Source organism: Ictalurus punctatus, chromosome 5, assembly GCF_001660625.3.
Source record: "Ictalurus punctatus breed USDA103 chromosome 5, Coco_2.0, whole genome shotgun sequence".
NCBI lineage: Eukaryota > Metazoa > Chordata > Actinopteri > Siluriformes > Ictaluridae > Ictalurus > Ictalurus punctatus.
Window position 1 is genome coordinate 19,259,894 of NC_030420.2, and position 24,037 is coordinate 19,283,930.

The 24,037-nt window shown below is 41.0% G+C and overlaps 1 protein-coding gene across 2 annotated transcripts in view; it reads left to right on the forward strand.

The window, feature by feature from the left end:
• sema6a (sema domain, transmembrane domain (TM), and cytoplasmic domain, (semaphorin) 6A) overlaps window positions 1-24,037 on the forward strand; it is a 75,642-nt gene that overhangs the window by 24,081 nt on the left and 27,524 nt on the right. For both annotated transcript variants that reach the window (XM_017468496.3, XM_017468495.3), the window contains exons 2-15: window positions 1,109-1,244; window positions 2,009-2,126; window positions 7,572-7,632; window positions 8,148-8,210; window positions 8,533-8,634; window positions 11,370-11,460; window positions 12,163-12,282; window positions 14,802-14,890; window positions 15,938-16,155; window positions 16,731-16,862; window positions 17,710-17,865; window positions 19,238-19,411; window positions 20,789-20,929; window positions 21,103-21,177. In XM_017468496.3, coding sequence (XP_017323985.1) covers window positions 1,145-1,244; window positions 2,009-2,126; window positions 7,572-7,632; window positions 8,148-8,210; window positions 8,533-8,634; window positions 11,370-11,460; window positions 12,163-12,282; window positions 14,802-14,890; window positions 15,938-16,155; window positions 16,731-16,862; window positions 17,710-17,865; window positions 19,238-19,411; window positions 20,789-20,929; window positions 21,103-21,177 — 1,640 coding nt within the window. In that variant the 5' untranslated portion in view covers window positions 1,109-1,144. The remainder of the gene's footprint in view (window positions 1-1,108; window positions 1,245-2,008; window positions 2,127-7,571; window positions 7,633-8,147; window positions 8,211-8,532; window positions 8,635-11,369; window positions 11,461-12,162; window positions 12,283-14,801; window positions 14,891-15,937; window positions 16,156-16,730; window positions 16,863-17,709; window positions 17,866-19,237; window positions 19,412-20,788; window positions 20,930-21,102; window positions 21,178-24,037) is intronic.

The window sequence follows — 24,037 nt, forward strand, 5'->3', positions numbered from 1 at the left end:
GTCTCTGATTAAATAAACAGCCATGAAGGGTGCAATTGCTTAAAGAACATGGCTGTATTCTCAGTGACAGGCTGTCATGTCAGATTGAGACCATATTAGTCATGTCAGCCTACGCTGACGACGCTGATTTTATTTACAGTGGACAGTCTTGCCTGAGGTCTTGGATTTCGTTCAGGTCATCCATCAAGCAGTCAGCAGACGCGAAACGATCCCAGCCACCGTGCTTTTTGCTCAACGGTGTATAAAGTGCTGCGATCAGCCCGGGTTAATCACGGAGCACAGTTTGACAACCCTTTTGAGTGTATATAGTCGAGATGCACACACTCGGGGATGGAGGTCATAGAGAGCATGTTTAGGAGAGCCAGCGCCTCTTCCATCAAGGTTGTTTCCTAGGATTTCAGTTGCATGCCCTATGCTATTAAGGGAATCTGAGTGGAGAATAGTGTTTTCACAGTGCTCTGAATGCTCTGTCGCTTACCCTCCCTCCATCCCTCTGGCACCACTGTGTCGGAGAGATGGCTAGCAAGCGTGGCGGGGAGTTAGGAGTTGCATCGAAGACCTTAAAAGTCTTACTAAAAACGCTTACTTAAACCCCGCAGTGCGATTCCGTTTAAGATAATTAACCAGTCACTTCTGATTGCACTCCCGACCTTGCAGCCATGATTTGAGTCGGAGGGGTGATTTGTTGCTACAATTCACTAGCATAAACAGAGGAATAAAAACGCCAGTAGGGCTGTAGGTTGTCGTAAATCTCCTCTGTACGAAAGAGAGCAGGTTTCAGTCCAAGTAAGTAATGGAAGGCAGAGCAATTGGGGAATAATTTCTTCCATCGATCTAATCATATGAGCTTCTCCAATTAATGAATCATATTGAATGGGATGTACGCTGGTAAAAAAAAAAAAAGAAAAAGAAAAGGGTCCACCTCAGGCTCAGCCATCGATCTGTGACGCATATTACTGAGCTAATCCAATTAATTTGTTTCGCTGGCAAGGCAAGATTGTAAAATCATGGCCTGCCCTGCATATCTGTACCGTGTTTGTGCAGGTGCCTATGATGCAACTAGTGAAGGAACTAAAGGACAAAACGGCTGTCTTCCTCTTTCTTGCAGGCTGAAGTGAAGACATAGTGAGGAGCCAGTGCAAAAATGAGGTCAGAGGCCTTGTTGCTGTATTTCACCCTGCTGCAGATGGCTGGGGCCGCCTTCCCAGAGGACTCGGAGCCAATCACTATTTCACATGGCAACTGTGAGTAACCAGGAGCTTCTGAGAGCAACGTCTACACCTCTTTGTTCTTCACTCCTCTTTCTTCTTTTTCTTCACTGTCCATCTTTCATACACATTCCTCATTCCCTCAGTCTCTCACATTTACTTCCCGCTCTGTCGCCCTCTCTTTTTCTTTTTCTTTTTTCTTGTCTTTCGCTCATTCTCATGCACATTCCACCCTCACTTTTTTCTCTTCCTCTCATTTCAGTCATTTTGCCAGAAATGCTTCTCTCTCATGCTAAGAAGACAGCGATTTATTCATAACCTTTCTCTTCTCTTTCATTTCTTTCACAACTTTCTTTCTTTTCTTTCGCTAATATCCTTTGCCTTTGTCTACTTCTCACCCATTCTCACTGATTCATTCTCCTGTCTTGCACTCTCACCTTTTATCTCTCTCCTCTCTTCAGCCCTTTATTTGTTCTTTCTCTCTCTCTCTCTCTCTCTCTCTCTCTTTCTTGCACTTTGAAACATGACTCGATGGCGAAGGAAGCACACAAGAAAATGTGAACTTTAAATGCTATTTGAAATGGAGTCTTTCTAACATCAAAGGATAATCCTTTATTTTCCCCCGTCAAAGCTTAAAGCCTTATGTTGAGGTCTAACTGCTATGTGGGGGCCCAGAGATTTAGGGTGAATTTTATCTCCTTTTTTCTTTCGCTCTGTCAGAGAAAGCAACTAGCCTACAATATTATTCGTTTATGTGCTTGGAATGATTTTGCCTGTATTTAATTTCCACCTCGTTGCAGATACAAAACATTATCCAGTGTTTGTTGGACACAGACCAGGAAGGAACAACACACAACGGCACAAATTGGATATTCAGCTGATCGTCATAACGAATCGGACTCTTTATATAGCCGCAAGGTCAGTTTGCTTACTGTCTACATGCATTGGGGCAAAGGATTTGTGTTGGAATGCAAACCACAAGACTTTAAGAGTGCCTCATTCTCACGCGACCATAGCGGCTTCTGCCATTCACCGAAATACACATCATCTCCGGCATTTCGAGGGAGTAGCATTTCCATATAAGTGGCATATACGCACACAACATAACCATAATGGCTCAAGCAGACTAACATGATTCATATGGTCTGTTGTCGACTCACAAAGTTCTTAAGAAGGGCACGAACTTTTCTCATGATATCTAGTTTTTCTAGTAGAGCAAATGATTTCTTATTAAATATTATATAATTGTTGCCAATATGCAGTAATATTATGGTAAACATAATATTTAGGAAATAACAGAGGTATGAAATGGTAATCGATTTTAAAAAAAACCCTGAGACCACAGAAACTGCTACCTTAACTGGAAGAGTTCATCATTTTCATGTGTGAAACCAACTATTGACGTGAAGCAGTTTGCTGGAAAAACAAAAAAATACACAAAGTTCATCAACAAAAAAAAATCAACATAGTTAATCTCCTAGAAATAATTACATGGTAGGATCACACAAATAGCTTGCAACTTATTAGAAAAACAATGAAAAGCAATAAAGAAATCCAAACTGAAGGGATGGATGGCACTACTGGCAGTTGTGAGAGTGAACAACGCTGGTGTGTGGTAGATATCTGGTGTGCGCAGAATTGGAAATAAATCATCTTTCCCCCTTTTTTGTGCTTCATGGGGCTTGTGCAAATGAAACTCTAGCCAGCAGTGCCAGTATCACCTTTGGAATATATGAGCGAACTGGAGACTGATGAGAGCGGTACTATGCACACAGCACACACTCCAATTCGCATTTCCTGAGCCAGCTAGGTAGGAGATAAGGGTCCTGTGGACTGGCGAGCCTTCACAAACTGCCTGGATGTTGTTTGGTGTATGTCCAGGCATTGCGGCTCTGCGGCTGTCATGCGTAAACGTTGTAAATACTCTTCTACCTAGTGTGCGAGAATAGTTATTGTAAGCTGTGCTAGTGTTTTGGATTTCTATTTTAAAATGCTAATTAGTCATGTAGTGTGCGGTTTTAGACACGGCTCTGCTGAGGCACGTGAGATTTCATTCAGTTTGGTTTCATTCAGTTTGATGTATCTTGGCCCACAGATGGCCGACAGAGATGCGGTCCAAAAGCTGATGTTACTTGTGAATGGCTTCACATCATTTGGCTCATCATGAGGTCCAGTGATTAAAAGGTTAGCCAGCTCGATAGTGTAGCACACAGCACAGTTTTAGAAAAGTGGATTTGGATTTTTTTTTATCATTATTGGCAGTCTGGATGCACCAGCAGATGCTGTAAATAGCATGTAGTGGGAGGGCGGAAATATTTACCCACAAAGAATTAAATGAGGTTGTGATTACATAATTGTGGAAGTGTTTATATAAATTTTTCATGTATTCCATGAGTTGGTTTGAAATACCTCAAGGTATTGTTCTCTTTTTAGCTAGCCCTCAGGTAGTCCTTGAACCAGAACATACTATTTGGTTTTTAAAGCAAAAATTCCATAAGGATTTAAATGATTTTGGGCTTTGTATTTGGGCTTAGAAGCACCCCCAAATCATCTGAGCTGTAGGTTGCCTTTCTAAAAGCAATATATGAATCAGTTTGCTGTGATGGCTAGCAGGGAGTGATCACTGAATGGTGGTAAAACCCTATGGCAACGGTTATCATGCTTTTTTTAGTCTAAGCCCTATTTCGTGAATAGTAAGTAAATAAGTAAGTGTGTCACTGTAGCCATCCCAGAACTCCACAGCTATTGTTGGCTTGCACATTCAAGAGACGTAGTGCTTTTCTGATGACATTACAGATAACTGTGTAGAATGGTCATGGATTGTAATTGGTTAGCACGTATTTTATTTGAACAATGTTTCATAATGTGCTATTATTAAACACATACCACACTTTGCTAGGAAGCTAGTTAACATTAGACAAACTATTGTGGCATTAAAAACATAAGTCAGGTGGGAACTGGATGCAAATCATGAATTTTTCTTTCTTTCTTCTTCTTTTTTTTAATGTTTAGGGGTAAATGTTTCCCTGCTGAAAAATCTAGTCTGTCCAGCTACCAGCTGCCAAGCTGGTCAAGCTTGTAGATCATCTTTGTTAGCTCGTCAGTGCTGGTAGAAAAGAAACAGTTCCTGAATGATTTTTTAAGACAAGAACACAACGGGAAGGCAATTCATACATCTCATTTCTTGATCAATTCGATCACGTAATAAAGAAGCTGGAAAATAACTTTCCAGCAGACACAGATGGTCTACCAGCTTAATCAGCTTGATCTGTGTTCTGAGAGCTGAAAATAAAAATAAACACTGAAATATTCACTAGACTCACAAGCAAGCACTGAGGTAAACCTGCTTTACATTATGACCTGTAGACCATTATCCAGGACAGCTTAAACGGAGGTGGTCTAATTGATAAATTAGTGCTAAATTAGCCTTAAATTCTTTATAATTGACCTAACTGATTAGTAGAATTGGCTGGAAGTAGCATCTTTCTCAGTCTAGAAGGAATCTAGGGAGAAGCAGCAATTTTGTGACCCTTAATGCTGCTGAGAAGTTTGTGCAGATTCATTGTTCACATTCCCTGTTCCCTGTCTGCTGTTTGCCAGGGCAACTGTTCTCATTATTCTTTTGGGAGCCCCTTTGGCATGCTATGGGAATGGTCTAGTGGTCCATGAGGTATTCAGGTTCATCCCTTTCAAAACAGGTCAGCAAATGAGGTCCAGGAGTCTTGGATTCATCCAGTGTTTTCAAATCCCATTAAAGGTCCACTAATGATGAGGATTGGGCTTTCTCCTGTGTGCTTTTTCAGCTGGACTTAGAGACCCCAAACATACAATTCACACCGCCCACCACCACCCCCATCGGTGAATACAACGATACGGATATATCCAGTGGAACTGTGCTTGAGCCGTCTTCGCTTTATCTACGCCACTTGGTTCCTGGTGTTGTTGTGCATTTGTGAATGTCATATCTAAGGTCGAACCAGACAATATACAATGTTGCCCCAGCCATCTACGATGTGGTTATGAAGGAGGCGGGTTGTAACTGGGGGTACGTTACTAGGTGTGGGGTGCATACTAACGAAGCCACCCATCCCTCCTGTCAGAGAGTGAGATTGTTTTACAAAAGGCCACCAGATGGACCACAGTGGCCCTCAGTCACCCCTGAAAAAAAACTGGGGTGTTATGAAAACGACATTCCTCAGCACAAAGACTCTCTGTTCTCCTGGTGGGCGGCCAAGTCCCCCCCCACCCCGTGCCCAAGCACAACACACCCCGATATCAGATCTTTAAGAAAACGGATACACTTGCAGTTTTGTGACACCTCAGGCACTGCGAATAAAAGAAGGCGCCCGACTCATGAAGCCAAATGTTGGGTTTTGTTTGTTTACTTGTGGTGAGCTCCAGAGGTCTTTGTTTGCTTGGCTAGCCCAGCACTTGCACAGCATGAAAGGAACTCAGCACTTGTTACACTCACTTCTTTTGCAGCTGGATGAAGAGCCGAATTGTTCAAAAGCTCTTCGGCTGTCATAATAGGAAGCCTGGGGAGCTTCATCCAGCAGGTAGCAAGTGTGGAGTCAGTGATGTGTCCACAGGTGCAGCTGGAGTTTGAACTGGTCATGTTTGCACAGTGACCGCTGCAGTATTCAGCTGGCAGGATGCATGCCTACCTCATTATCTATTGACTTATCTATTGCTTTGTGGCTGTAATAAACATAGAATGTGCTGTTAAGTGTTGAAGAATGTGGAAAGGTTGGGTTTCGAAAGCAGATCAGGATCAAGCCATGTTATGTTCTTGGAAAAGTGTTCCATTTAGTTGATTTGGGGGAAACCCTTAATTTTTTTATTTAATTCTACAAGAGAGGCCCCTCCCATACTGAATGGCTTCTAAGTAGAAACCTAGTGTTGGAACTCATAATTATCCTTTTTTTTTATCTACGACATTAGCTAAATGGCATGTGTATTGAACTTTGTTTTCATCATGCATTGTAATATACTGTAAGAATACAGAATATGTGCCCAATAATGTTTAATGGCCCACTGTGTAGATTTTAATGTTGAACTTTACGATGTAACGACATACGTTTCATTCAGTTAATGATCCTCAGTAGTTGTAATTATTCGGTAGAATAGAGTTTCATTAACGGAGTGTGTGACAGTCAGTTGAGATGACACCTTACCCATGCTAATTGAAATGCGTTAGGAGTGGAGCTCAATTACTCCTCAGAAGTAATGGTATAGGATCACCTAGGGTTTAGCTTTCTGTAATCTAGAAGTGTGTCAGTGATCTTGAAGCTAAGAAGTACAGACTTTGAAACCAATAGAGATATTGGGAGTTTGTAGTTTGTTTGTAAGCACAGGTATGATTCTTCTTCATAAGCTTTAGACTTGGTGGTGCACAGAGAATAAGCAACTATTAGGAGCTGCAGAGAAAACACTGACCGTCATAGCTGTATCGGCGTCAGCAGCCCAAATCATTTTGAGCACCGTGTAATGAAGCTGTTTCAAACTAGATCATTTCTTGGCTCAGAATCATGCAGGACTCGCCATTTATCCAAGGCAACTAAGAGTGAGAATATCTTACCTTTTTTCAAACAAAAGCTGCTACCCCATTCAATAGAGTCTGAGGACTGTGAACTATTTGAAATTCGACACAAGTATGATTAATTACCAGCTTCTGACGGAGACTTTGGATAACATAATTGGAAAGAAGTTTATCCAGCTGGAGATTGCCAAGCCCCAGGAAACTTGTATAAGTGGATTCATTTCAGAAATGGCTTCTCTTCCAGACTTTATTAAATTTGTATAATGAGAACGCAAGCCACTGTGCAGGTTGTTAGATATAATTAAACTGAACTCGGCGGATGTTGACGAGGCACTCTGATTAAACACACATTTACAAGTAGTCTCAAACAAATTAAATAGTTTACCGCCCAGCCAGTCCCACCTATCCAAAATGGACACTACAGTATATTCTGCAAATTTTTTACATACAAATTGTGTGGGCTTTCGAATGGGTTATTTAACCTGAGTTTATCAGCACCACATGCCAGTGGAGATTTTGTTATAACCAGTCGAAACACATAACTTCTGTCTCGTATTTTAATGGGTGTTGGTATCGATTTCCTGTGGTTGAGTACTGAACTTAATTGACCTGAACAGCGCAGAATGACTTGGCACTCTCCCAACGAGCAGCCTTGCACCAGAACAAAGGCAGCTTTGTGGGTGCCGAAGCACTTTAAAACCTTTGTTACTTGTGCCTATTCCCTGAAGTGGTGTTCGTTTTTAAATGGAAAGCACACTGGACATTGACAGTAATGACGGTCTCTAATTCCACGTCCAAATGAATTCTTCTTGTCATGTTTCCAGGGATCACATATATACAGTGGACATTGACACAGCCAACACAGAGGAGATCTTTTTCAACAAGGTAAGCGCTTTGTATCAGTCTGTCTTCACTCGTCACTCGGTCTACTCCATCGTAATTTCCTGGCAGCACTGAAAACCAAGCATGAGACACTCCAGCACTGTGACGCTGCTAAGCACATTATCCTATCAAGAGTCGTCGCTATGCGTCATCTATCCTAAAAAGAGGGACCCGGGAGGCTGGAGATTTATGCGTATATGTAACTGCTCCCGATTATGCCAATGCTCTGAGCTGTGCAGTGGAATACCAACGCAACATGATTGATCCTGGGTCTGAGAGCGCGAGAGAGGTTGATTAATGAAAGGGTGTAATTTAGCATCAGTGATTTAATCAATTAGCAGTTTGTAAATGCTTCTTAGAGCTTACATCGTATGTTAGAATGACTGCTGATTTGACCTCAAGGGGAATAAGAGGCAGACATAATCTAGTCTAATGTGTTGCATCCGTTGCACAAGCCTGTCTTCAGTGTAAAGCCTAAGCAGATCAGCACTGATTCACCATTGATTTTCTCTCCCCAGAAACTCACATGGAAGTCCAGACAACCTGATGTGGATACCTGTAGAATGAAAGGAAAGCACAAAGTATATGGATCATTTCTTTATATTTTTTTTATCATGTCATCATAACACAGGGAATGTTTCTACTCATCTAGATAATGTAATATTTTTGAAATCTAATAAATGCTTTTAGGACCAGACTAACATCATTTTGTAACAGGAGACATCATTATGTATTTGAAAATGGCATAATTGGCAACCTAATGGACCGAAATAAAAGTTGATAAAGTGGCATGATGGGCACGTTTGACTTTTTAGCAACACAGTAAACATGTAGACTAGTAATTTAATACGGTTACACAAGTCATGCTTAATTTTTTTTTTGTACACCTGTTCTCATCTCCAGGACGAATGCCACAATTTTATCAAGGTCCTTCTCCAGCAAAATGAAGACACCTTGTTTGTGTGTGGGACCAACGCGTTCAACCCTTCTTGTCAAACCTACAAGGTATCACTATCTTCCCTATGGCGTCTCTTCACACAACAGGATATGCTGTAGATTTGGCATGCAGACAGCGCAATAAGAGATGACATACTATAGCAGGAAAGCCAAGGAGCTATGCACAGTGATGGATTATGTCTGCATGAGTGATTTGCAGGTGTGCGCTCACAGTGTTGATAAAAAGCAGGGGTAACCAGCTGTGCATGGATGGTTTGCTTTAGTCCCATGTGAATGCAACAAGTAGTTAGATGTAAGCAGGTTGACTTTATGCTGTGACATATTTATCAGTGAGTAATGACTCTGGCTAGATAAGTGTGAGAGCCCGCACTGTCTTGTGCAAGAACGTTTCAAATGTCTTTAAAAGGGCACACCGTATTGAGAAATAGACCCAGTGTAGAATAGACCAGTGTACAAGAGGATTCCTTGGGTGTTTTTTTTTCTTTCTACCTGGTTTCTGAGGTATTAGTTACTGATGACATTTAATTAGTTATAGTTAACTGACATAATATGCTACATGGCCAAAAGTTTGTGGACACCTGACCATCACAACCATATGTGCCTTTTGAACATCCCTTTTCAGATTTAGTCTGCCCTTTGCTGTTATAATAGCGTCCACTCATATGGGAAGCTTTCCACTAGATTTTGGAGCTTGTTTGTGAGGATTTGTACTCATTCAGCCAGTGAGGTCAAGCACTGATTTCGGATAAGGAGGTACTGTGTGGGGCTCAGTCAGCATTCCAGTTCATCGCAAAGCTGTTCAGTGGGGTTGAGGTGAAGGCCATTGGATTCTTTCACACCAACTTTGGCAAACCATGTCATCACGGAGCTTGCTTTGTGCACCGGGGCATTGTCATGCTGGAAGAGTTTTGGGGCCCTTAGTTGCAGTGAAGCGAAATCCTATAAGACATCTTATACAATTGTGTGCTTCTACCCTTTGTGGCAAGTTTGGGGAAGACTCACATGTGGGTGTGATATTCAGGTGTCCACAAAATGTTCATATAATGTACCTCCATTTGTTAGGCTCTTAAGCAAATGGTTTATCAAAGATAATACACTTTGAGATGTTTCTCTTAATGAATCATATTAATTGACATGTTTTAAATAATTCAGCATTAATTAATTCTGTGTAATAACTGGCACAACAAAAAGTCCCAGTCTTTTAAAAAAAGAGACTGAATTCCTTTTGCCAAGAACTGTAGTATGTGCTCACAGATTTCCCACCCCGAGGGATATTTGGCCCTCGCTGGGTTGTGTGACTGCGGAGTCAGACGGTGCATGTGTGCGTCCACCTTGGCCACTTTTTCACCTTTCCATCCTCGCAGCCTGAGGACTCTGAAAAAGGGGCCACTGTTTCAAGTCCAAACTCAGCCCACATTAATCAGAGAGAGCAAAGAGAGAAAGAGAGAGAATCGAGGAGGGGGGTGGGCACTGTACAAATGTTCAACTGAAAGAACGACAGCTCTGCTCCGTGCACTCACACACACGCCTCTCACTCCCAAGGGCCCATCTGTAGCCCACTCAGCACTTGTGCACCCTGGGATCACTCAGACACATACCTCGAACTCGGACAAGCAAGTAGTTCTTTGTGTATTGATACCTCCCTCAGCCTTCTGATATACAGGTGGTGTGGATTATGTCATCTGTTGCTGGATGGAGCTGTAGGGAAATAAGGGGTGGTGAGGTGATGCCCCTTACCATGTAATTACCAACGACGTACAAAAAAACTTCCCATAACCATTTCAAAGAGGGGCCCTGCCTAGTGCCTTACGGAAACCATAAGTCCATATGTGAATGATGGGTCTCTTGGGTGTAATGTGATACACCTCCTACTGTTGACTACTGAATTGTCAGTGGCTGCGCTCGGATTCCTGGCAAAAGTTGAACCTTTGATGGAATTAATGAAAATATCCATCAAAGTCATTCTTAAAGGGAACTCTACAGGATGTTCTAGAGAAACAAATCTGTCAGGACCTTTTTATGATTCGTCTGGTCTATAAGATAGGGGTTGACCTCATATACCAGACTACTGTTTAGGAGTCTCTTCCTCCCATTGAAAAGCAGGAAAAGCTTTTCATATACACACATATATATATATATATATATATACACACACACACACACACATATATATATATATATATATATATATATATATATATATATATGTTTTTGAAGTATTATGTCCAGATTAATGAGGTTTACTATCTAATATTACTAATTCCAGTGGTGTTCTTCTTTGGTGTAACACATTTTGTAGGAAATGTTCATTAGGCTTCTGGTGTTGGCTTCTGATATTTCATATCCTCCAGCAGAAATTCTAAATGCGCCGAGACTTCAGCGTGACCTTTTTCACTCGGTAGATAATAGCTCTTTCCGCCAAGAAAAAATAGAATATGAAATAACCTGTTTGGAAGCTAGACAGGGTGGCGTAAGCAGTTAAATTTTTTGGCAAGCTCCGTCTATTGTCAAGAGTAAGAAAGGCTGTTAAAAATAACTCCTTGAGAGAATATCTCTGTATGTACTCTGAATCATATCTCTAGATATGATTTTAACACAATATTTAATACGTTTTTTGTTGTTGTTGTCACATTATATTTTCCCCCTCACATTCCTTATATTTATTTTGTTTGCATTAGAGCTTTTGGAACTGAACAGAACAGCATTGTTGTACAGAGTTTAGGGGCTCCCTTACTGCTCCCTTGAGTGTAGTTGACCTCTGACCTTTGGCTTCCTTTCTCTAGACGGACACACTGGATGCGCTTGGGGAGGAGATTAGTGGAATGGCCCGGTGCCCATATGATGCCAAGCATGCCAACGTTGCCCTGTTTGCTGGTGAGGCATCTAATGAACTGTTTTTATACGAACACTCCTAAAACACTTGCTAATTTGCTCATTATAGAAGATTGGTTTTACTTGGATCATTTTATTTCTAGACTGTTGATACTCAGTAATAGCTGCAAGACATGCCCTAGCTTTAAAATAGTGACGCAGATCGTCATCATTAGATGGCCTATAAAAAGACATGTGAGGAATACAGGGAACTCCGAGGCAGGCTGAGCTGGTGGCAGCCATTCTGCGACAGTTGTTCTCTGTTTCTGGGAAGAGCATGTTGCTTGGCAAGATTTTGCCTGTGGTCAGTTTGGAAACACATGAAACTATTGTGGTACTAGAGGGAAAAAATGCAGAGTCTTCCCTGAAATATGGGGATTAAAAATAACTCCCAATACGGAAAACCCAGATGAGTCATCTCTTCATTAGTGGCTTGAAAAAGCTGTCCAATTTGAGGTCTGCTAAAGTGATTCATGTGATTGTCATAGTTACACTAATTACATTATTGCCATCATATTTTATTTGTTTTGCCAATGAAGAGCAAACTTTTGACTATGAGTCATTAACCTTTACTTGCATTGCAAGCCTCATCTCTGGTGATGATGTCTTGGGTTTTGGTTTGGGTTTCTCTGGGCTGGTCTCTATGCATGCTTGTGTAGCAAATTTCACAGAGTGGAACCTTATTGCATGATGTTTGTTTTGTAGATGGAAAGTTGTACTCTGCTACAGTCACTGACTTCCTGGCCATCGATGCCGTTATTTATCGTAGCCTGGGAGACAGTCCGACTCTGCGCACAGTTAAACACGATTCAAAATGGCTGAAAGGTGAGTAAACAGAGAAACTGTGTGGGATTTGGGTTTCATACACAAAGAGCATGTCTCTAAATGCAATTAAGCCAGGTTAAATAACATTTCCCTTTCATTTTCTGCCTTGCTGAGGTAAACTTCAAATTCAATTCAATTTTGTATAGCACTTTTAAAAACTTTCACTGTCCCAAAGCAGTTTTACAGAAATATATAAATTCAGGATATAGATTTTAAATGTATGAATTTATCCCTAATGTGCAAGCCAGAGGTGACGGTGGCAAGGAAAAACTCCCTGAGATGATATGAGGAAGAAACCTTGAGAGGAACCAGACTCAAAAGGGAACCCATCCTCATCTGGGTGACAACGTATAGTATAATTATAAATAAATCCCTTCTATAAATGCGCTAATACTAAATGTTCAAATAGTGCCGTTGTGCAACCAGGAAAATTCATTACAGTTTTACATGAAGTCTATTTTGTTGAACTTCTCCACTGTTTACTGACGGAGACTTGAGCGCAAAACTGTTTGTGGCAATTGCAGTGCTAAGCCTATAATAGCAATTTGTAGTCCTGGCCATCATAGCATAACTGTTCACATGAGTTGGGCTCGAAAGCCATCCCCATGGTCTTCAAATGGCACCATCCTCGGCAATCTCAATGATCTTTAGGCTGCACCATGTGGGGCCATCCTCAGCAGCAGCATGTAACCTCCAATTGATGAAAACTCCAACCAGAAGTAGGGCATCAGGATGGATCAGGCAGGTCTGGAGTGCAGAAGGGGTCAGGATCACTGACATCTCAGGAGTGTCATTTGTAGCTCCACAGAAAGAGAGAGGGAACGAGAGGGAGAGATTATTAGGTATGCTTATTGTCCTGTAATGGTTAAGGACAATGTACTTTGTGTGAGTGCAACCAGTGACTCCGGCAAGACCAGCTATGACAGCAGGGTGAAGAGACCAGGGTGAACACATGAAAGCTATGCCTTACTTAAGAAAAAAACTATTCACAAAAAGCTTGACTAAACAAATATGTTTTCAGCCTGGACTTAAACACTGAGACTGTGTCTGAGTCCTGAACACTAATTGGAAGGCTGTGGGGCTTTGTAGGAGAAAGCTCTTTGCCCTGCTGCAGCCTTCACTATTCGAGGTACCAACAAATAGCCTGCACCTTTTGATCCCAGTAGGCTTGGCGGATCATAAAAGACCAAAATTTCGCACAGGTACTGTGGTGTGTGACCATTCAGTGCTTTATAGGTCAGTAGTAGTATTTTATAATGAATGCGAAATTTTACTGGGAGCCAATGCAGTGTGGATAAGATAGGGGTGATGTGGACATATCTTCTGGTTCTAGTAAGGACTCTTTCAGCTGCATTCTGAACTAACTGGATCTTGTTTATGCACCTACTGGAACATCCAGACAGTAAGGCATTACAATAATCCAGCCTAGAGATGCGTGGCAAGGTGCTTATATTATGATCAATACGCAATTTAAACGAGATGAGATAATGGACTGAGATAGCTTCTAACTGCGGAAGTCTTACTATATTTCCTATATTACATATGTTAATATCAGGTCAAGAGTGTGACCACCATTATGAGTGGGTCCTATTACATTTTGATTGAAGCCTACTGAATCTAGAATAGACACAACCGCTGTTCTCAAAGGGTCTTCCGGGTTACCAAATGAATTTTAAAGTCACCTACAATTAAAGATTTGTCTAGAGAAGCAACCAAGTTTGAGATGAAATTTTGCAAATTCACCAAGGAATTCAGAATATGGCCCTGGGGGTCTGTAAATGATAATTAGCAGAACTGACTTGGTAGAATTACTGTATTTTTGTGGCTACATATGTTAAACTAGTATAAAGAACTTCAAAAGAGTTGAATTCATGACTTGGCTTTTGTGTGACGCCTAGGTTATGATTATAAATACGTGCGACACCTCCTCCTCTCCCAGTTAGACGGGGCTGATGTGTATAACTGTATCCAGGAGGACTGATTTCATTTAGTGCTATGTACTCATTTGGTTTAATCCATATTTTTATTTAAACACATTATATTAAACTCCTGATCAGTAATGGTTTCGTTAACAATAAGTGCTTTTGACATAAGAGATCTAATATTTAACAGTCCTAGCTTCAAAGGTGCTGGCTGTGCATTCAGGATGATCTAATTTTATGTTAAGTAGGTTACTAAAACACACTTTCTGAAAATGTCTACGTTTCTGTTTAGCAGAAGAGTTCGGGGAGCAGACACAGTCTCTATAGGATGGACTTCAAATGATGTATTATTATTTAAGTGTTTTGAACATTGACTATCATAACTGTTATTGACGTTTGTACGTGCTTGTAGTTTAGTTTTATTCTTTAGTATAGCCTTTTACTATAGTATTATAATACTGTGATGTACAGTCTTATTCTAATATTGTGTCACTGTTCAGTAACTGTTGGTTGAATGTAGGGATGAGCCCTGACAAAGTGTGTATGTGCTGTGTGTGTGTGTGTGTGTGTGTGTGTGTGGCTTCTCTTATTTTGCAGAGCCCTACTTTGTTCAGGCAGTGGATTATGGGGACTTCATTTACTTTTTCTTTCGAGAAATCGCTATGGAATACAACAGCATGGGAAAGGTGAGAGCCCCATTCATGAAATGGCTTTTGATTGAAAAAAAAACTCGTCATGTGCAGCTTTTCCTCCTTGAGCGCCACTGGCAAAAATCAAAGGTCTTAGGAAGCAAACAGGAAGCGGGGTGGGTCTCTGATATTGGAGAGGGTTTTCAGGAAGGGTCAGCCATTTTCAAAATAGGAAAACGCACTCAGGATGGAGGAACTAAGAATAAACGAAAGCGCCCCAGACATTGTTTGAATTGTTTGAAGTCCTAAAATAGTTTGCTATTTCTGCCTTAGCATCTGCTGCATATTGAACCCTAAGTCAAGAACTCAAGAGTTAAAATGGATTCATTTAATTCATCCTTTGTCATTCTTTGTTCAGGGCATTTTACATGGTGCTGTTTGCATGCACAGTGCTCTGTGGCTGATAGTTGGTTGTAGTGCGAGCACCATCTGTGAATGAAGCGCTCTGTGTTTACAGTATGAATGCATTTGAAAGAGTACTCTAATTACACTTGCTGGTAGTGCGGAGCCTATTGCTGCCAGCCTCAAAATCACTGACAGGTGGTAAAATTATATCTACGAATAATTTCGTTTTCATTCACTGTATATTTCTATATAAGATGAGGTTTAAAACTCAAAATGGGAAGCCCTTGTTTGTACAGCTATAGACATAGCCCCCAGAGGCTCAAACGAGAATACGCTCAGAGGTGCTAGATGAAGACTTTTTTGCTAAAATTGTATTAAACATTGTTATTGGAATAGTAATTGATATATCAATAATAATAAAGATTTAAAATAGGATGTGGTGCTCACAGGCACAAGATCACGAAAAAGCCTGAACTCAATCTTTATATATTATTCTATGGCAATACATAGTACATTGGTATATATTTAGATTTTCAGAGGTACTAGGTACTTAGAAGTTCAGTAACAACGCTATTAAATACTACTGTATTATAAATGTGAATGATATATCCTAAAAAAACACAATTCATTAGTTATGTGCTCAAAAATAACCGGACTGTCTGAGGCTTCATCAACCCACATGACCCATTTTTTCCCCAGGTGGTCTTCCCACGAGTAGCCCGCGTGTGTAAGAACGACCGCGGCGGCTCACAGCGCGTACTGGAGAAACAGTGGACATCGTTCCTGAAGGCTCGCCTCAACTGTTCCATCCCAGGAGATTCGCACTTCTACTTCAACATCCTGCAGGCTGTCACTGACGTCATCCGCATCAACGGCCGTGATGTTGTCATGGCCACCTTCTCCACGCCGTTTAACAGGTATGTGCGTTTTTTACTCAGAGGTAAATCTAATCGAGTGCGAAAGTTTGATCCGTCAGTAACGAATAGAAAATAGACTTGGCATCTAATGTCTTTATCTAAATTAGAATCACAGAGCTGGCATAGTGCTCATAGTATTTGACAATTCCCATGTTGTGGCAGTTTTTGTGGCAGGGCAATTGAACTTGCGTAACTGGCCAAGCAACTACAAAATTTCAATAAGGGTTTCAGTAAGAACCATATTCAAAGTTAAACCAAGCATGGAGAATGAACTGCTATTGACTGGAAGTTCCAGCCATACAGAGGGGACGCATTAGTCATTGTTTCTGGGCAACTGCTTCGACAATGTGCCAGTTCATATTTTGGATTTATTGCTCAGATTTACAGTTTCGGCCACAGAGGTTAACAGAATCCCATCTCTGTAATTATCACAATTCTGTCCTTGTGTGCTCTGTATTCCGCTGAAACGGACTCGCTGAACAGACAAACGAGGAGGAATGATTCAGAGTTTTGTTATGTACACAGTAGCGGGTATCCGCAGGCGAATTACTGCATGTCTCTTGGCTCCTCTGTAGCATTCCCGGCTCAGCCGTGTGCGCCTACGACATGGCGGACATCGCCACAGCTTTCACTGGCCGTTTCAAGGAGCAGAAGTCGCCAGAGTCGACCTGGACACCCGTACCCGAAGAGAAAGTTCCCAAGCCCAGGTAATCACCAGTGTTTCTTCTGTTATTGTTTGTTCTGCCTCTCTCAAACTTCCCAAAAACATGTGGGAAGCTCCTCGCTTTCAGCAAGTAGATAACGGTGCATTGAACAACAATGCCAGTGTGCTCTTTCATCAGAGAAGATGTTTGGGATTCTGTGATATGGTGCCAAGTGTAGTCATGAATATTTACAATTTACTTAGGGAGATATTATGTAGGTCTTATAAATAAATCAGGGCCGCACTGGGCAATTCTCTTTGAATAACATTGCTACCATAAAAAAAAAATGTCAAAGAAAAAAAAGAGAAGCGCATATCAACAAATGAGCCATGAGCTCATTTTCCAGATGGCTGACTAATTTTCCAAAACACCAGCCAGCCTGGTCAATCTTTGTTCTCCATCCCTCTAATTATCACACCAAGCGCGAGCTGCATTTCCCCTGAAATAGCATTCTACAAGAAGTTAAGATCTGGGGAACACAATTGAGAGCTTCTTCTAGCATCCATATGGTGTGTCGCCATGTCAAGTGCAACAGGCGTACGGCTGACGCTGATTAGCATCAAATTATGTGTTTGTGGGAAACAAGGTCAGGTGTTAATGAGCACGAAAGCACTTACACTTCTTTATGTCATTCTCATTTTATCATTACATGGTGCAAGGGTGCTAACAGATGTGGGTTTTTTTCTCTCTTGCGTTTCATGTGGTGTTAGCGTATTTAAAGCTACACTTACACCAATGATTTGACTCATACAATGTATTTACATTTAACCAGAGAGAAGTGGTTTATTAGATCTAAACTTTAGCAGTTGCTTTTGTAAACTGATATATGACTTTCTCATGTTTCCTTCAGGCCGGGTTGCTGTGCCACAACACCATCAGCAGAGAAGTACAAGGTGTCCAACGAGTTTCCAGACGACACACTGAACTTCATTAAGATGCACCCGTTGATGGATGAGGCCGTACCATCCATCGCCAACCGGCCCTGGTTTCTCAAGACAATGGTTCGGTGAGCACTCCCATCGGCTCAGCCTCCGTGTGCTAATGAAGCCTAGTTGTTGTTTTCTAGCACACATGTATCTTTAATAGCACACTCAGTACCACAGCGGCAGATAAGGAAGGCTTATGAGAAAGGATTTAGACGAAGCTCACAGTCCTGTTGCCTGAAATCCCATTCCATAATGGTGCTTCTTTAATGATATGTGTGAATTAATGGTTTGGAATGGGCATGGTAATTGTTTCTCAATTGACCATTTGATCTAGGCATTTGCAATGCAGAACGATGGCCAGGTCAAATTCAGACTCTAATAGATTAATTCTAGTATCTAGAGCAGGGGGTTGGAATATCTACTTCAGCTGCAGGAAGTGAGCTAGAAACTCAATCCAGAATAAGATTCTATCTCCTCTCTAGCCTGAAGGAAATACATTTGAATTCATGTGGGTTTTTTTTTTTTTTCCAACAAATTAGAACAGTCGGGGTCATTTTGAAACAGCAAAAGAGGATGTTCCTGTTAGGCAGGATTCTCTCAGGTCAGGAATCACAGTTTGGCATGGAGTTGATGACCAATTCAGTTTATTTAGACAAGTTAAAGAGTCTCACATTTGCAATCTTTTACATTAACACTGTTTTTTAAGGGCTGTATACGTTTGTATAAATAACGCTGCACTCGGGCAGCACCGTGGCACAGTGGGTCATGTCGCTGCCTCACTGCTCCAGGGTGCCCAGTTCAATCCCGGGCTCAGGTTACTATATGCACAGAGTTTAGACATGTTCTCCCTGTGTCCACCTGGGTTTACTCCTGGTTTTCCGGTTTCCTCCCAAAAACATTCCAGGAGGTGGATTGGTGACTCTAAATTGCCCTTAGGTGTAAATGAGTGTGTGAATGTGTGTGTGTTGTGCGATGGACTCGGCATCACATTCAGGGTGCATTCCAATGTTGTACCAAGTGCTGCTGGGATAAGCTCTGGATCCACTGTGACCCTAACAAGAATCAAATAGTTACTGAATAAATACGGTAATGCTGCACTATTGAAAACTCAATCCTGTAGTCTCTAATCATTTCCTTCCACACCCTACCCCTTTAGGACTCTAGACTTGAAAATATGACAGAAAATTCCATGATAATTTATTTGTCTTAACATTTCCATCTCACCAGCCATAATTACCTTGAAATTGTATTTGCATACTGATTTGAATATTAACATGGAGGTCAGCAGAGTAATTGGAGCAGCAGACAACAGTCTCATTTTTATATCAAGAACAGAACCGAATGTTATTAAGGCAGAGAATCATGGAGCGATTTCATTATCTCAACCCTGCAACGTCACACATTTCTCTCTCTCTCTCTCTCTGTCTCTCTCTCATTTTTTCACTCGTCCAGATATCGGCTCACTCGCATTGCAGTGGATAACGCCGCCGGGCCCTATCGCAACTACACCATTGTTTTCCTGGGCTCCGAGAGGGGCATCATCCTTAAGTTCCTGGCTAAAGTAAGCAGCGGCTTTCTGAACGACAGCTTATTTCTGGAGGAGCTGAGCATCTACAGCCCGGAGAAGTACGTATTCCATTAGAAACTCACCACTACCCTGCAGATCATTTCAAACTGATCTATCGAGTTACAGCCCCTTCGAATGTGGTGAGCAAAATTAAAGGGAGCAGAGTGGAACTTTTGCAGCTGGGCCATTGCCGCGAAGCCCTGCTGAACATATGGCAAATGATTAAAGAATTCAGAGCGGTTTAAAAAAGGGGGAATTGGATGAATGTCTCAAAGCATAACTGAGATCTCCTCCCTTTCTAAGATGTGATAGAGGTTTGGATCATACTTCTGTGGAATAAACAGAGAAACATAGGCCAAAGCAAATTTTCTGATGAAAACTGGAGTTAGTTACTGGTGATGAGAGATTACAAAGGACTACTGAGCTGTGTCATGTGACTAAGTGGGGATTGTGGAGAGCGAGCAACGCAACCTCCCAACATACAATATGGCACCATGCATTCTCTGGCCGAGAGCCATGTGGCTTAGGTTTAGCAGTTAACGTAATGGACTTTACAAGGAAAGATCAGAGTAAAGAGCCTCACTGCAGATTGCATAAGGAATATAGACTGCTTGCCTTAATTGACGAAACCTGTGCATAAAGCCCAGCTGTCATAAGGTTGCATTCAAATGTCGCCTTTAGATATAGGGAACTGGGGATTAGTCTTAGGTCTATGTTCATCTAGGCAACCATACAGTGCTCTTCACGGCTAATTGCTAAATGATGTATTATTGTTACGGTATGCACATATACTAAAGTAGTCTGCTTGGTTGTACCAGATTGCCACATTGACATGGCACAGCCTATAAGAACTGAATATACAGTGGGTTCCAAAAGTCTGAGACCACTAGTGAAAATGCTTCTGTTTGCCATTCTTGTTCAACTGATCACAAAGGTTTTCATTATAAATGATATTATCAGCGATAACCTGAGTGAAAAGTAGAATCTTAGAAATATTTACATGAATTTCAGCGTTTCTTAATATTTGGCATGTTGCTTTAATGACAGTATGCACTCAACCTGACACAGACTACACATGTTTGTGTAAAACCTGATGATCCATATCAGATCAAATCCCTCAGGGCTTCATCTGACCACGTGCTTCAACAGAAGGGTTAAGACTCACAGAACATCTGATCTTTTATATACAACAAAGTTAACATGGTGACTATCACAAATTTGTTTAAATTGCAGTAGTGATCTTGAAATTTTGCAAAATCTTGAAAACTGAAAAGTCACGATCTTGCACATTTGCTTTTTCTTTGGTTTTAGTATTTCTAAAACTTTGTTTATTTCCAAAAAAAAAAAAAAATCCCAGATTTCCATTATGGTCTCAAACCTTTACACCCCACTGTATGTGAAGAAAGAGTGTTGAGCCCTTTTTTGCATTCTTTCAGGTGCAGTATTGATGGCGTGGATGACAAGCGCATTATCAGCATGCAGATCGACAGCAAGAGTCACTCACTCTTCGTGGCATTCACATCTTGTGTGGTTAAGGTGCCACTGTCGCGCTGTGAGCGACATGGGAAGTGCAAAAAGTGAGTCTTGCATGATAAGGTTATCAGCATTAAGAACAATAGGGTTTTATATGTGGGGAAAGAGAGATGTGAGGTGTGAAGAGTATGAGAAGAGGTTAGAGAGCATGTTACTGAGCTCACTAATCCTGGTTAAAGACATCAGAATAGAGCAGTTGTGTGTTCCCCTCTCACAGGTCCTGTATCGCCTCCAGGGATCCGTACTGCGGCTGGGTGTCAGAAGGCACGTGCCGGGAAATCACAAGCACAAAGTATGTTATTCTTAACGATACACCAACTTTATGAGCTGATATTGTGTTCGCCTGAGTCCTCCCACCTCTTTCTTAAGTATACAAGTACCACTTTTTATATTTTTCTAACTATTTCTAAATATTGTGGACTTGGGAATATCTGTATAGAAAAAGAGATGGAGGGTGAGAAATCTAAAAGTAGAGCCTTTGCCTTGCGATCTTCTCTTCCATTTTTTGTTCTATTCTGTTGAAGAAAGAGCAAAGATGAACAAACTTGGTAAATGTCACCTGGTCTTTTTCCAATCTTCAACTGCCCACTTTAGATAAAACTGGGCCCACTGTAGACTCAGATTCCTGCTCTTGCCTGACAACAGTAGAACTGTCTTTTGCTGTATCCCTTCTTCCTCGAGGTTCAGCGTGCTGTGCATTCTGAAATGCTTTTCTGCTCACCACAGTAGTAAAGAATAGGTAGTTGAATTACCATAAGCTTGAACCAGTCTGGCCAATCTCATACGAGCTCTGCTCTGTGGATGTTTTTTGTTTTTCGCACCATTCCATGTAAACCCTAGAGACTGTTTTGTGTGAAATTCTCAGTTCAGCACTTTCTGAACGTATCGAACCAGCTTATTCAGCACCAACAACCATGACACAGTCAGTCACATTTTTTCCTCATTCTGATGTCTGAGGTGAGCATGAACTGAAGCATTTGCCCTGTATCCGCATGATTTTATGCATTGTGCTGCTGCACCATGATTGGCTGATAATTGCATGAATGTGCCGGTGTACAGGTGATCCTAATAAAGTGGCCAGTGAGTGTATATTGAACCTGTTTAATCATTTATAGCTTGTTTACTATGCTGTGCTGGTTTCTTCCTGAACAATCACACAACATTTCTACAGTCAGAAATATATCATTCTGCAGATGAACTCATTATACCAGTAGCGGGTCTTGCCCTGTGGAAAATGATCAGTCATCGCACACTATTTTATTCTATCCTGTTATTATTTTCAAAGGCTTGTCTGCTATGATTGAGCTTTTCACTTTGGAAATTGAGTAGAGAGAGGCATTAAGAGGTTAGATGACCTCATTCTGGCTGAACAGTGCTTCTGAAGTGACTGAGTAGAGGATTACACGGTTATGATCTGTTGGCTTTTGTGGTTAGCGATTGAAAGGCATTTGGCTCAACACTTTTACACCATTTAATGAAAGTGTCAATATAAAATGGGCCCAAGAGAGTAACAGCTGAAAGTTCACACTTTCATACTTTGTCACTACTTACTGCAGTGACTTAGAATTACATGTCTTGTTGTTTGTAGTTTATTACACTTAGAGAGCGAGAGAGAGAGAGAGAGAGAGAACTGATTCTTCACACTTTATTGTCTCTTTGTAAAACAAGCTGTAATAACATAGAAAGACCCTTATCTCTATTGCCTAGACGCTGCTGTGTGTACAGTCGGATACACTTGGTCCGGATGAGTCAGTGTGATATTATATATACTACAACTCTATTCACAGTGTGCGTGTGAATTGAAAACCTAGTATATAAAAATCTATATTCCTGCTGGAAAAAAATTAGGTTAATTCTAGTCAAATGAATACTTTCCCAGAATGTAGCGTGTGTGACGGTGGATCTGTCTCCTCTGATTGCATGACTGAGCGTCCTTCAGGAATAACAGGCTCAACTTGACATAAAAACAATAAGTCCCTGTATGAGAGCAGAATACTCAATTCCTCAGTGACATGTCTGTTTTTCCTTTTTTGATGCATTTGGGCTGTTCGATGAGAAAATATCTTTGTACCTTTAAAAAGGAACCAAAGAAACTTCCAGAATTACATTACAAATAAGCCTGAGGAATCTTCAGCTATATTAAAATTAACCAAAATTTTCTAAACCCTCTGAGTAGACTTGGACAATAACATGCTTTTAATTGAAGGATTTCCATAATAATATAATTGTATATTGTACATCATGTCTGAGTGTCACACATGCTTACACTATAGCCTGTATTTTCTCTGATGCTAATGTACACTACCAGTCAAGGTTTGGACTCACCTGCAAATAGACAGGTTTTCTTTTAGATATCTGTATAGTTTTTAAAAATACTAATAATAAAAATAATCCATCCTTGAGGGTCCCAGGGAGCATGGGGTACAAGGGTACACCCTGGACAGGGTACCAATCCATCACAGGGCACAATCACATAGACATTCACACACCCATTCATACACTACGGACACTTTTGGACTGCCAATCAGGCTACCATGCATGTCTTTGGACTGGGGAAGGAAACCAGAGTACCCGGAGGAAACCCCCGCAGCACGGGGAGAACATGCAAACTCCGCACACACAGGGAAGCGACGGGAATCAAACCCCCAATCCTGCAGGTGTGAGATGAACGTGCTAACCACTAAGCCACCATGCACCCAATAATAGTAATAATAATAATAATAATAATAATAATAATAATAATAATAATAATGATGAATACATGAAAACTAAAACATGCCACTAAGAAATAAGACATATGAAATTATACAGTGATCAAGAAAACTAATTCAAAATGTTTCATATTTCTGATTCTTAAGAGCATTCGTGATAAAGCATTGCACACTCCTGGTACCTTCTCAGCTTCATGGGGAGGTTCGCCCTGGAGGCTTTTCTTAAGGTTCCCAATGTGAAACAAGCAAGTCTCTATCAAAATTCTCATTAAACTTTTAACTCGTATGGTAATTAAATCTGTATTAGCTTTCAATATTAGTTGCTAACGTAAAAGGATAATGATTTAAAATGAAATAATGATGGGTTATAATTAATAATTGCTGTAATTATACACCTTTCATTTGCACATTACTGAATGATATGATGATTTGACTGATCTC